This window comes from Coturnix japonica, chromosome Z (genome assembly GCF_054131305.1).
Source record: "Coturnix japonica strain WE chromosome Z, WE-NBRP24, whole genome shotgun sequence".
NCBI classification, from domain to species: Eukaryota; Metazoa; Chordata; class Aves; order Galliformes; family Phasianidae; genus Coturnix; species Coturnix japonica.
This window is the reverse complement of record NC_140702.1, coordinates 28,542,970-28,556,723: the sequence shown is the minus strand read 5'-3', so window position 1 is coordinate 28,556,723 and position 13,754 is coordinate 28,542,970. Positions and strand designations below refer to the sequence as shown.

General features: G+C 53.1%; 2 protein-coding genes across 2 annotated transcripts; both read left to right on the top strand.

Moving 5' to 3' along the window:
- On the top strand, positions 1–1,917 carry LOC146753844 (uncharacterized). Its single transcript, XM_085528717.1, has 2 exons — positions 1–387; positions 512–1,917. The coding sequence occupies exon 2, from the start codon at positions 596–598 to the stop codon at positions 1,502–1,504; it is 909 nt and encodes a 302-aa protein (XP_085384843.1). The 5' UTR covers positions 1–387; positions 512–595; the 3' UTR covers positions 1,505–1,917.
- A 6,831-nt stretch (positions 1,918–8,748) lies between these two features.
- On the top strand, positions 8,749–12,467 carry LOC146753843 (N-acetylneuraminate-9-phosphate synthase-like). Its single transcript, XM_085528716.1, has 4 exons — positions 8,749–8,915; positions 9,241–9,456; positions 11,359–11,458; positions 12,173–12,467. The coding sequence occupies exons 1-4, from the start codon at positions 8,784–8,786 to the stop codon at positions 12,337–12,339; spliced, it is 615 nt and encodes a 204-aa protein (XP_085384842.1). The 5' UTR covers positions 8,749–8,783; the 3' UTR covers positions 12,340–12,467.
- The last annotated feature ends 1,287 nt before the right edge of the window (positions 12,468–13,754 follow it).

Here is a 13,754-nt window from a genome sequence, read left to right as displayed (position 1 = left end):
GGATAATAAAGTGGAAAGAGACACTGTGGAAAAGATGAGCGCCATTGCTGTGGTTGGAGTGCAGCAGATGATGATGGCCCATTGTGATGTCACTGGCAGTGACACACGCAGCACGTCACTAAGGTGGATTGTGACGTCCTGGCCCTCACTGCTTGTAGCCGGGCCACAGAGTCTCTCTCTCAGTCTGGCTTGTGCCTGAACTCCAGCCGAGCGTGTCTGTGAGGTTTGGAGCGAGCGGCAAGTCTTGCCTTGGTGCTGGTCTCGTGTTCTGGGAGCTGCTGACAGCCGCTCTCAGTGCTCGTCCCCAGAGCCACCGGAGCTTCTTCCCCGACCTGCCTGGCTCAGGCAGCCGGGGCACTCAGAAGACCCCAGCAGCAAAGGGAGCCGGTAAGGGGACACCTCACCCTGGGCAGCTGGAAGGGAGGGAATTGGGCACTTGGCAAGGGACGTGGGCACTTGTTCCTTCCCTGCCGGGCTCAGCGAGTGACTGTGGCCTCTCTTCCTTTCCTAGCGTGACCCCTGCTGCTGCAGCAGTGGCGTGAGGAGCAGCCCCTCATCCCCTGCACTATCCTGTAGACCATCGCAGCTGGACAGCATGGCTGCTGAGCTGGATCATCGCTGCCCCATTTGCCTGGACAGCGTGACTGATGCCAGCTTTGTCATGCCGTGCAAACACTGGTTTTGCTTTCGCTGCATCCGGCGGTGTGTCCGGAGAAGGCGCAAGTGCCCCCTGTGCAGAGGCAGGGTGATGTTCATTCTGCACTTTGTGGAGGCAGACATCAGCTATGAAGAATTGGTCCTCAGACAGCGTAGGAGGGCCAGAAGACGCCAACGATGCCAGATGCGCAGTAGGGCGGCCCCATTCCTCCAGCCCCCATCTGTGTTCCAGCCCGTGCTACCCTGGCTGCGGCAGGAGCTGAGGCAGCTCTTTGGGGCTGACCACGGGGCAGCATCTGCAGTACAGCGCCTTCTCAGCTCAGGCCTGTCCTTCTTTGGCCTGGATGAGGCAGCGATGACTGCGCGGCTGATCAGCTCCCTGCAAAGCCAGGCTGCCAGATTTACACGATGGCTCGCTGTCCGAGCTGCGCAGCTGTGCGGCAGGGAGCAGCAACATCAGCCTGCCCAGGATGCCTCCCGTGCATCCACAGGGCAGGAGAGCAGCCCTGCAGCAGCCCACAGAGCAGATGCCTCCCCAGCACACCTTCCTGAGCCACAGCCCTCCAGCAGCACCTGGGAAGGCAATGTGGAGGAGGAGCTTCCTGGCCCTTCAACCTGTGCCATTTGTGAGGGACCCAGCCAGCCTCCATCCAACCCGGCTCCGGTGGACGTGGCCCAAGAAGCCGCCCAAGAGGAGCCGGGGGAGGCAGTGCCAGGTCCCTCCAGTGCCAGCACGGGCAGGGAGCGCTCACGCAGGGCGCCTCGTCGAGCTCCGAAGAGGAGGAGGACTCACACCGCTGAGGACTCTGCACCTCCTGCCAAGAGGCCACCCCGCAGGCGGCAATAGGACACCGCCCCAGCAGCTGGCCAGAACACGGCCGTGCCTGCTGCTGGGCCACAACCAGGCCTCAGGGGCTCGGACTGCGTCAGACCAGAGCTGCAGAATTGCCCATGTTGGAAGGGGCCCCAAACATCAACAATCTTCATCCCTCCCTGCCACAGGCAGGGCCACCAACCTCCATATTTATTAGACCAGGCTGCCCAGGGCCCCATCCACCTGGCCTTGAACACCTACAGGGTGAGGCATCCACAGCCTCACTGGGCAACCTGTTCCCCCACCTCACCACTCTCATAGTACAGAACTTCCCCCTGACATCCATCCTAAATCTTCCCTCCCTTAACCTGAAACCATTTCCCCTTGTCCTACCCTTATCCACCCTTCCTAAGAATTGATTCCCCAATAAAATTCCATAAAAATTATTCATGTTGCCACCAGTGCATCCGTCTGCGCCGTGCACAGGGCAGGTCTGACCTCTGCTGGGCCTGGAGGCCTCCCATGCTGCTGCTACCTCTCCCTTGGGACCTCCCACAGCACACTGCAAAGGGAAATGTGGAGACGGGAGGCACAGCTTTACTTCTATGCAGGGCATGAGGTGGGTCATCTCCACCAGTCAAGCGCAACCGCATCTTTACAATGTGCTCTGCTTACAGAGAATCACACACAGAATCACACAGAATGACCCTGGTTAGAAGGGACATCACGGATCATGTAGTTCCAACACTCTGCCTGGCAGGGCCACCAAAAACACATTTACTAGATCAGGTTGCCCAGGGCCCCGTCCAACCTGGTCTTGAACACCTCCAAGGACAGGGCATCCACAAGCTCCCTGGGTAGCCTTTTCCAGGGCCTAACCACTCTCCCAGTGAAGAATTTCCCCCTAACATCCAACCTAAATCTTCCCTCTTTTAACTTAAAACCAATTCCCCTAGTCCTGCTATTGTCAGCCCTTCAGGTATTGAAAGGCTGCAATGAGGTCACCCCGCAACCTTCTCTTCTCTAGGCTGAACACGCCCAACTCCCTCAGCCTGTCCTCATAGGGGAGATGCTCCAGCTCCCTGATCATCTTCGTGGCCCTCCTCTGGACCCTTTCCAAAATCTCTATGTCTTTCTTGTACTCAGGGCTCCACACCTGGACACAGTACTCCAGATGGGGCCTCACAGGAGCAGAGTAGAGAGGGACAATCACCTCCCTATCCCTGCCGACAACCCCTCTCCTGATGGAGTCCAGGATCCCATTTGCTATCCGAGCTGCTAGAGCGCACTGCTGGCTCATGTTGAGTCTTTCGTCCATCAGGACCCCCTGCTCCTTCTCTGCCGAGCTGCACTCAAGGACCACTCCTCTCAGCCTGTACAGGTGACTAGGGTTCTTCCGGCCCAAGTGCAAAACCTTGCACTTTGCTGTGTTGAACCTCATTAGGTTCACCCGAGCCCAGCTTTCCAGACTGTTGAGGTTCCTCTGAATGGCATCCCTTCCTTCCACCGTATTACCGCACCACTCAGCTTGCTGTGGTCAGCAAACTTGCTGAGGGTGCACTCCATTCCCTCATCAATGTCATTAATAAAGATGTAAAAGAGCACCGGTCCCAAAACAGACCCTTGAGGGAGACCGCTCGTTACCGGCCTCCACTTGGACATAGAGCCATTGACCACCACCCTCTGTCTGCGGCCATTCAACCAATTGCTTATCCATCTAGTTGTCCACCCATCAAACCCACTTCCCTCCAATTTGGAGATGAAGATGTGGTGGGGGACCATGTCAAAGGCCTTGCTCAGGTCCAGGTAAATGACATCGGCCGCCTTCCCTTCGTCCACTAATGCCGTCACTCCATCATAGAAGGCCACAAGATTAGTTAAGCATGACCTTCCCCTGGTGAAGCTGTGCTGGCTGTCTCGGATCACATGCTCATTCTTTATGTGATCGAGCATGTCGTCCAGGGGGATCTGTTCCATAATCTTCCCAGGCACGGAGGTGAGATTCACCAGCCTGTATTTCCCCGGGTCCTCCCTGCTCCCCTTCTTGTATATGGGAGTGACGTGACCCTTCCACCAATCGTCCGGGACCTCACCTGACAGCCACGACTTCTCAAATATGGTGGAGAGCGGCTCGGCAACCACCTCAGCCAGCTCCTTCAGGACCCTGGGATGCACGCCATCTGGCCCCATAGACTTGTACTCATTCATTCTAAGGAGGCACTCTCAGACTTGCTCTACCCTTACAGTGGGGAGGGATTTACCTCCTTGGTCCCCACATAGAGGTTTGGGGATGCAGGGCTTAGGGTCGTGAAAAAGACTAGAATCCTGGCCACCAGTGAAGACTGAGGTGAAGAACTCATTCAGCACCTCAGCTTTCTCTTCATCTGTTGAAGCCAGTTCTCCTTTTAAATTTACCAAAGCAGGTACGCCCGTTTTGGCCTGTCTCTTCTGGCCAATGTACCTGTAGAAGGTTTTCTTATTGTTTTTCATGTCCCTCGCCATGTTCAGTTCTGCCTGCGCCTTGGCTTCCCTGATCCCTTGTCTGCAAGTCTGGATGGCACCCCTGTATTCTTCCCAGGTGACACAGCCTTGTTTCCAGAGCTTGTACACCCCTTTCTTCGCCCTCAGTTCTCTCAGCAGGTCCTCGCTGAGCCATGCCGGTTTCCTACCTTGCCTGCCCACTTTCTTATTCAGGGGAATGGACACCTCTTGTGCTTCCAGGAGGGCATCCTTGAAGAGCAGCCAGCTCTCCTCAACGTCCTTGTCTTTGAGGGCAGGGAGCCAGGGGATCTTGGCCAGCAATCCATTGAGTAGCTTGAAGTCTGCTCTTCTAAAGTTCAGCGTCCTGGTCCTGCTCTTTGCCAGGCCCACATCGCTTGAGATCACAAACTCAACCAGGGCATGGTCGCTGGAGCCCAGGCAGCCTCCAACCTTGATGCCTTTGATGATCTCCTCAGCGTTGGTGAGCAGCAGGTCCAGCAACACTTCACCTCTGGTCGGTCTGTCCAATACCTGAACCAGAAAGCTATCATCAATGGATTCCAAGAGCCTTCTGGAGCTCTTGCAGCTCACCGTGTGGTTTTTCCAACAGATGCCCAGATGGTTGAAGTCCCCCACCAGGACAGGAGCCTGTGAGCCAGACGCCTCACACATCTGGAGCAAGGAAGCCTCGTCAACAGCCTCCCCTTGATCAGGTAGCCTGTAGTATACACCTAGTACCAGCTGGCCTTTATTAGTCCATCTCTAATCCTAACCCACAAGCTCTCAACCTGTTCCTGACTGTTTCTCATAGGGAGCTCCTCACAGTTTATCCAATCTCTGACATAGAGAACAACTCCCCCCCCCTTCCTACCTTGCCTATCTCTCCTAAAGAGTCTATAGCTGTCGATGGCAGTATCCCAATTGTGGGAGTCATCCCACCACGTTTCTGTGATAGCAACAATGTCATAACTTTCCGAGTGCATCACAGTTTCCAGTTCCTCCTGCTTGTCACTCAGGCTGAGTGCATTAGTAGAAAGGCTCTTCAGCAGGGCTGTCCGTCTCACCACCTTCATAAGCGATCCAGGATCTGCTAGAACAGCAGCATCCCCAGCATCCCCCTGCCCTACTCCCTCCCTTTGCAGTCTGCCATCATTGCCCACGGAGTCTGGTACAATCCCTTGAATGACCCGTTCAACCCCAGTAGCCCTTATTTTGCCCTCTTCCTTGCACAGCTAAGTGTCTAGGCGGTCCTTGAATATCTCCAGAGAAGGAGACTCCACAACCCCCTGGGCAGCCTGTTCCAGTGCTCTGTCACCCTCACCATAAACAAGTTACCGTGCATATTTGTGTGGATCTTCCTATGCTCCAGTTTCTGGATTTATTTACTTCTGTGATGAACATGATCATAATGTATCTCTCTCATAATGTATCTCTCACTCTCATTCTTCTAAGCAAGCCTTTTTATATTCTAAGATGCGCATTCAGTACATTTCCAGTAACAATCCACTGGCCAGAAAGCAGGCAAGTTTCAATATGGATGTTGGATAATAAAGTGGAAAGAGACACTGTGGAAAAGATGAGCGCCATTGCTGTGGTTGGAGTGCAGCAGATGATGATGGCCCATTGTGATGTCACTGGCAGTGACACACGCAGCACGTCACTAAGGTGGATTGTGACGTCCTGGCCCTCACTGCTTGTAGCCGGGCCACAGAGTCTCTCTCTCAGTCTGGCTTGTGCCTGAACTCCAGCCGAGCGTGTCTGTGAGGTTTGGAGCGAGCGACAAGTCTTGCCTTGGTGCTGGTCACGTGTTCTGGGAGCTGCTGACAGCCGCTCTCAGTGCTCGTCCCCAGAGCCACCGGAGCTTCTTCCCCGACCTGCCTGGCTCAGGCAGCCGGGGCACCCAGAAGGCCCCAGCAGCAAAGGGAGCCGGTAAGGGGACACCTCACCCTGGGCAGCTGGGAGGGAGGGAATTGGGCACTTGGCAAGGGATGTGGGCACTTGTTCCTTCCCTGCCGGGCTCAGCGACTGACCGTGGCCTCTCTTCCTTTCCTAGTGTGACCCCTGCTGCTGCAGCAGCGGCGTGAGGAGCAGCCCCTCATCCCCTGCACGATCCTGTAGACCATCGCAGCTGGACAGCATGGCTGCTGAGCTGGATCATCGCTGCCCCATTTGCCTGGACAGCGTGACTGATGCCAGCTTTGTCATGCCGTGCAAACACTGGTTTTGCTTTCGCTGCATCCGGCGGTGTGTCCGGAGAAGGCGCAAGTGCCCCCTGTGCAGAGGCAGGGTGATGTTCATTCTGCACTTTGTGGAGGCAGGCATCAGCTATGAAGAATTGGTCCTCAGACAGCGTAGGAGGGCCAGAAGACGCCAACGACGCCAGATGCGCAGTAGGGCGGCCCCATTCCTCCAGCCCCCATCTGTGTTCCAGCCCGTGCTACCCTGGCTGCGGCAGGAGCTGAGGCAGCTCTTTGGGGCTGACCACGGGGCAGCATCTGCAGTACAGCGCCTTCTCAGCTCAGGCCTGTCCTTCTTTGGCCTGGACGAGGCAGCGCTGACTGCGCGGCTGATCAGCTCCCTGCAAAGCCAGGCTGCCAGATTTACACGATGGCTCGCTGTCCGAGCTGCGCAGCTCTGCGGCAGGGAGCAGCAACATCAGCCTGCCCAGGATGCCTCCCATGCATCCACAGGGCAGGAGAGCAGCCCTGCAGCAGCCCACAGAGCAGATGCCTCCCCAGCACACCTTCCTGAGCCACAGCCCTCCAGCAGCACCTGGGAAGGCAATGTGGAGGAGGAGCTTCCTGGCCCTTCAACCTGTGCCATTTGTGAGGGACCCAGCCAGCCTCCATCCAACCCGGCTCCGGTGGACGTGGCCCAAGAAGCCGCCCAAGAGGAGCCGGGGGAGGCAGTGCCAGGTCCCTCCAGTGCCAGCACGGGTAGGGAGCGCTCACGCAGGGCGCCTCGTCGAGCTCCGAAGAGGAGGAGGACTCACACCGCTGAGGACTCTGCACCTCCTGCCAAGAGGCCACCCCGCAGGCGGCAATAGGACACCGCCCCAGCAGCTGGCCAGAACACGGCCGTGCCTGCTGCTGGGCCACAACCAGCCCTCAGGGGCTCGGACTGCGTCAGACCAGAGCTGCAGAATGGCCCATGTTGGAAGGGCCCCCAAACATCAACAATCTTCATCCCTCCCTGCCACAGGCAGGGCCACCAACCTCCATATTTATTAGACCAGGCTGCCCAGGGCCCCATCCACCTGGCCTTGAACACCTACAGGGTGAGGCATCCACAGCCTCACTGGGCAACCTGTTCCCCCACCTCACCACTCTCATAGTACAGAACTTCCCCCTGACATCCATCCTAAATCTTCCCTCCCTTAACCTGAAACCATTTCCCCTTGTCCTACCCTTATCCACCCTTCCTAAGAATTGATTCCCCAATAAAATTCCATAAAAATTATTCATGTTGCCACCAGTGCATCCGTCTGCGCCGTGCACAGGGCAGGTCTGACCTCTGCTGGGCCTGGAGGCCTCCCATGCTGCTGCTACCTCTCCCTTGGGACCTCCCACAGCACACTGCAAAGGGAAATGTGGAGATGGGAGGCACAGCTTTACTTCTATGCAGGGCATGAGGTGGGTCATCTCCACCAGTCAAGCGCAACCGCATCTTTACAATGTGCTCTGCTTACAACCTAAAAGGTTTCACTCCACTCCTACTTGTTACACATTGATCCCACTGGTAGATGTACAAAGGAGTTTATACAAGCATAACTGAGTCTTCCACACCTGCACAGAAGCCTCGGGGTCTATAATGTTTGGTTGTGAAGGTGTTCCCCCACTCACTTTGACTATGTTTGTTTTCCTGAGCTGCTCCGCTTGTGAAGAAGCAAAATTGCTCATTAGAGGTTCTTGACAATGCCCAGCAAAAGATTTGCAAGTAGGTTCACAGTAATACAGAGGGAAGAATGGAACTTAGTAAGCTTTGAAGCTCTCCAGCAGCTTGCACTAGCTAGCAGGTAACTACCTCACTTGTCCTCTGCTCACCATCTGAATCTTGGCTTTCAGTTATCACACAGGTAATACAAAGCAGCCCTGCAAACGTTCACTGGAAGGAGAGAGATAACATTACACAGCTGGCTCCACAACAGGTGCCTGCTGTTTCATTGTCTTTTAGAAGTGCCAGTTATGCCACACCTGAACATTTGGAAGTGACAAGTGAAACTGTGAGGCCAAAAGGTTTTTCAGGTTTGTTTTGGTCATGGACTTGTTATATTTTTCAAAGCATGAAAGAGTCTCTGGAGGAAGACAGGAAGGCAAGCCTCTTGCCCTGGAAGGGTCGGGATGTGGAGTAGTTGACCACGTGGATATCTCCAAACGCAGGAACTCTTTCTTCTGTTAATTTATCATTTTTCTCCAGTCTCTGCATGGACTCTGCCCACGCAGCATAGCAGGGAAGGCCAAAGAAGCCGTGAGGGATGTGGAGCACAAGCCTTGTGGGGAGCAGCTGAGGGCACACGGAGAATCAGTCCGGACACAAGGAGGCTCAAGGGGACCTTACCGCTCCCTACAGCTCCCTAAAAGGAGCTTGTGGAGAAGCGGGGATCGCCCGCAAACCGCCCGTGCGGACGCCGCAAAGGCCTCAGCCCCCGCACACGCCTCAGCCCAACCCCACAGCTCTCCAGCTTTCCGGCTCCCGGCTCCGCCTCCAAGCACCCACCGGCCCGGCCCGGCCCGTCCCTCCCCTTGGCCGGGCGGAGCGCATCGGGCCGGCTGCCGGCTCTCGGGGACGGTCGGCGCAGTCGCGAGCAGCCGGCGGCAGCGGCGGCGCCATCATGCCGCGGGAGTTGGAGCTGTGTCCCGGGCGCCGCATTGGCGGCGACCATCCCTGCTTCATCATCGCGGAGATCGGGCAGAACCACCAGGGCGACCTGGACATCGCCAAGCGCATGATCCGCATGGCCAAGGTGCTCGGGCAGCTGCTGCGGGCGGGGAGGTGGGAGCGGGCCCCCGGTTTCCCCCGGGAGGAGCGGGCTGGATGCGGGTGAGCGGCTGGAGAATGAGGTCGCGGTGGGAGCGACATAAAGAGCGTTTGGCAGCCGGCGGGCGGTGCTGGCGGCTCTGAGTGCGCCGTGCCGGAGCTGCGGGGGGCGGTCGGTGTGCCGCAGCCGGCTGTGCGGATGGGAATGGGGGCAGTGCCGGGCTGCAGGTGAGTGCTGCCTGCACGGCCTTTGCGTGTGCGGAATGGGGTCGGTTGTGCTGCTCCTGGGAGTGACCCGGCTGCGTTTGCAGGAGTGCGGGGCAGACTGCGCTAAGTTTCAGAAGAGCGAACTGGAATACAAATTCAACAAAAAAGCCTTGGAGAGGCCGTACGCCTCCAAACACTCGTGGGGGAAGACCTACGGGGAGCACAAGCGCCACTTGGAGTTCAGTCACGACCAGTACAGGGAGCTGAAGAAGTACGCGGAAGAGGTTGGGATTTTCTTCACGGCTTCTGGCATGGACGAGGTAAATACACCACACCAGCATGATGCAAGGTTCAGCTGTTGCATCTGTTGTGCCATAAAGCTCTTACAGTAAAAGGTCCACCTGGTGCTTGTAGATGTTGGGCTGGTAAATGAGGAAACTAGACTGATGTAGCTCTGCCTGTTTGCTTGTGTATCCTCTGTGGCTGATTATATGTCAGACTTTCCTCTATAAACTTTCCTCTACCTAATACTAATCTTTTCCCTATTTTTTTTCCCCCATTATTTCTGTTTATGAGCTGTAAGTTCATGTTTCTAAACACCAGAAATGTTTATGCTCCCTTTTCCTTCAAGATGGAGAAGGGTCTTGACGTTGCTGTGCTGCTCTTGAAACATGCACTGATTTTGTCTGTGAACTTTTGGGCAGTCACCCACCAGCCTGTTTGTTTCAGTGTACTGAAGTACAGCTCATCTGCTGCAGTTCACAGCAGTTCTCACACATTCTGCAGCGTGTGAGATGTGGTGGTAAAGTTCCGTTTCCACTGGTAAAGCCCTTTTTTGTTCTCGAGATGCTTCCCAGGCTTGTTACCTCATCAGTCGGTTAGCAGTACTGACATCGTTCTTTGAGCAGCAGTTTCTTCACGCGGCTGCTGACACTTTAGCAGTGGTTCTGTTAGCCACAGATCTTTGAGCTTTCTGCAGATGTTGCATAGATTGATGTAGTATTTGTTATCTTGTGTAATTTGAATGTGATCTGTGGAACTCCAGGTCCGTCAGGGAGGTTAAAATGTGCCTTTAATTGTATGAGGAAGTTGTGTGAAGTGACGTGTGAAGTAAATACAGAGACTACAGGTAAGTTCTTCATCTGCTCTGTTCCAGAATGTACCGGAGGTGGAACAGGATCCTGTTGAACCACTCCCTCTAGCACTGTCTCTACTGCTTGAAATTACATAGAGTGGTTGAGGTCAGTAGGGACCTCTGGAGGTGTCTGGTCCAGCCTTGATGCTCAGGCTGGGCCTGCTCACAGAACCCCTTATGAAAAAGCTGCCAATGTCCAGGAGACAGTTATCGCATGAGCAGTAGTATTAGATACCTTGTCTAAATGTTGTATGTCATCTTGTGCAATCTCCTTGGATTAAACCTATGGCTTTGTTCTATATCTTTATTGGCATGTTTTATATTTATTTTCACATATCAGTGATAGAAGGAAATCCCTCATAGTTTTCTTTTTGCCCACCGATAGTTTTTTGGATGCCTATGTAAGTATCAGAGTCATTTTACCTCGAAGGAGGAATGTACGCCCTACTTAGTGTCAACTTGTGAAATCCTTGGGTTAGAATAAAATTCTATCAACTTTCAAACTTGAAATATTTTTCTGTTTTTGATCCCAATGTTTTAACAGTGTGGCCAGGAGGTAGAGGGATAGAGCCTTATTTTTCACTATGCAAATGTGATTTTTGCTGTATCTGTACATTACTTATTTTTTGGAAGGAAACAGCAATATTTTTACTATTTTCCTCCGTAGTAGTAAGAGTACTTTGAAAGCAGTTTCAGAGATCCAGGTTTAGTGTTTGTAGAAGGCATTTTTACAACACCGTTGTTGTAAAGGCATCTGACAGAAAAATCCAGCCATGTTGTCAGTGTCGATCTTGAAATCTAGTCATTTGTCTGACCCAGAGTTTTCCTAACTGTCAGCCTTAAGACCAGTCTCTTGAAGCATCTGCTCTGCATTTATTTGACCTACCTTTCCTTCTCTTTTGTACCTTCTCTGTTCGGAACTAGTAGACTTTGAGGGTTTTGTATACATGCCCTATTTAATTAAACTTTGCTTTTGCTATTTTGCAGGGTTGGCTTGTTGATGGTTCTTGTCTGTCCTTAACGCAGCTGAAGCAGAATGTTGAAAAACAGTGATTTTCATTTATTTCTTTTATTTGTTTTCTTTCAGATGGCTGTGGAATTTCTTCATGAACTGGATGTTCCATTTTTCAAAGTAGGGTCAGGAGATACCAACAATTTTCCATATTTGGAGAAGACTGCAAAGAAAGGTAAGCATCATCTTTTGAACAGTCTTTGCAGAGTTACAATAGTTGTGGGGGCTGGAGGGAACCGCTGAAGGTCACGGAGTCCAGCAGCCTGCTAGAGCACATTCACTTCAGCAGGTTGCAAAGGAAAATAACCAGGTAGGTTTTCAGTATCTCCAGAGAAGGAGACTACACAGCCTCTCCGAGCAGCCTGATCAACTGCTCTGTCACAATCTCAGTAAAGAAGTTTTTCTTTGTGCTCAAATGGAATTTCTGATGTTCTGCTTTGTGCCCATTTATTCTGTCATTGGGCACCACTGAAGTGAGCTTGGCCCCATCTACTTGTCTTGTGCCCATTTTCACTTGATCCCCTCTTAGCCTTCTCCAGGCTGAGCAGCCCCAGGTCTCTCAGCCCGTCCTCATAGAGGAGATGGTGCAGGCCTGTCATCATCTTTGAGGCCATGCATTGGACGTTATCTAGAACTTCCCTGTTTTTCATCTACTGGGGTACCCAGTCTTAGTAAACTTCACTGGCTTCACAGTGTCTCACCTGTTCAGCTATTCTATATTCCCTCAGTTTGATTTCCAGGAAAAAAAAAAATCACCAATCTTCCTTTTTTAGTTCAACCAAATACATTTACTATAGGAACATAAATTATGCTTGTGCAGATTTCTTAGGGATCGAAACTTGTAATCTTGGCAAAACCTTTATTTATTTATTTATTTTTTGATGGCTAGGACGCCCAATGGTGATTTCCAGCAGGATGCAGTTGATGAACACAGTGCACCAGGTACATCAGATTGTAAAGCCCATCAATCCAAACTTCTGCTTCCTGCAGTGCACCAGTGCCTACACGCTTCAGCCTGAGGATGTCAATCTCCGTGTTATATCGGTCAGCGAATGAGTAAGAAGGGCTGTGTGCTTCTATTGCAATCTGTTTCCTGGTCATGCTCGAGTTTGCTTCTGAGAAGTGAGAACATGCATCGTGGTCCTCTCATTCATCATGGCCTCAAAGTAAAGTTATTAATTGTGTCCTTTTTTGGCAGAACTCAGATCTAAGGACTACAATAAGAGAGATTGCTGCTGGGGCTTTGCAGTTAAATACCATGAGACAGGAGTTGAAGTGTGAGCTTTGAAAAGGAAAGAAAAGGATGTGGACAGTTAGCTCACCTCTTGGAGGGCGTGTGGAACTGAGGATGTGATTCTCAGTTGGGAGCTCAACCAGATAATTTCATTAAAAAGGCTTTGTGTAAATGTCAGAGCTGTGAGAGAAACGATAGGAATGAGAAAGGAGAAATCACATGAATGACAGAAGACCAGTAAATTTGTCACAGCTGGAGCAAAGTGGGAAGAGTCAATCAAAGCCTCAGATGCTGCTACAAAATGCCAGCAGTGAGCAGATGTAATACAGGGAATGGAACGGACCAAGGCACTCTTGAGAATCTGGAAGCCATTGCTGGGTTGAGATTGCTGCAGATGATGATTGCCAGTGGTGATGTCACTGGCACCATTACGCCTACGTGAGGAGCGGTGACACACACAGCACGTCACTAATGTGAATTAAGCTCCCTGGCCCTCACTGCTTGTAGCCGGGCCACAGAGTCTCTCAGTCTGGCTTGTGCCTGAACTCCAGCCGAGCGTGTCTGTGAGGTTTGGAGCGAGCGACAAGTCTTGCCTTGGTGCTGGTCTCGTGTTCTGGGAGCTGCTGACAGCTGCTCTCAGTGCTCGTCCCCAGAGCCACCGGAGCTTCTTCCCCGACCTGCCTGGCTCAGGCAGCCGGGGCACTCAGAAGACCCCAGCAGCAAAGGGAGCCGGTAAGGGGACACCTCACCCTGGGCAGCTGGGAGGGTTTCCTTGGCAAGGGACGTGGGCACTTGTTCCTCCCCTGCCGGGCTCAGCGACTGACCGTGGCCTCTCTTCCTTTCCTAGCGTGACCCCTGCTGCTGCAGCAGTGGCATGAGGAGCAGCCCCTCATCCCCTGCACTTTCCTGTTATCATTGCAGCTGGACAGCATGGCTACTGAGCTGGACTGTCGCTGCACAGTTTGCCTGGACAGCGTTGACTTGCGGAATCAAACTCTATAATCCAGAGATGGGTTATAAAGCAGGTATGTTTATTCCAGCGTTGCGCAGCGCCGGATGCAAGGGGGATAGCTCCTCCAAACTTGCACACCGTAAAGAGAAAAGTGTGTTACAGATATAGGTTAAGCTAATACATAATCAATAGTCTCCTCCTCAGTTTGATTACATATTCATTACATTCCCTATGGCCCCGTTCCCTGCGACCCCATTCCCTCATTCCCCCTGACACCATTCCCCG

Bases quoted from the DNA above. Each gene is read 5' to 3' on its own strand.
- LOC146753844 (XM_085528717.1), top strand. From the start codon at position 596: ATGGCTGCTGAGCTGGATCATCGCTGCCCCATTTGCCTGGACAGCGTG.
- LOC146753843 (XM_085528716.1), top strand. From the start codon at position 8,784: ATGCCGCGGGAGTTGGAGCTGTGTCCCGGGCGCCGCATTGGCGGCGAC. The intron at 8,916-9,240 runs GTGCTCGGGCAG...CTGCGTTTGCAG, and splicing joins GCATGATCCGCATGGCCAAG to GAGTGCGGGGCAGACTGCGC. The intron at 11,459-12,172 runs GTAAGCATCATC...TTTGATGGCTAG, and splicing joins GGAGAAGACTGCAAAGAAAG to GACGCCCAATGGTGATTTCC.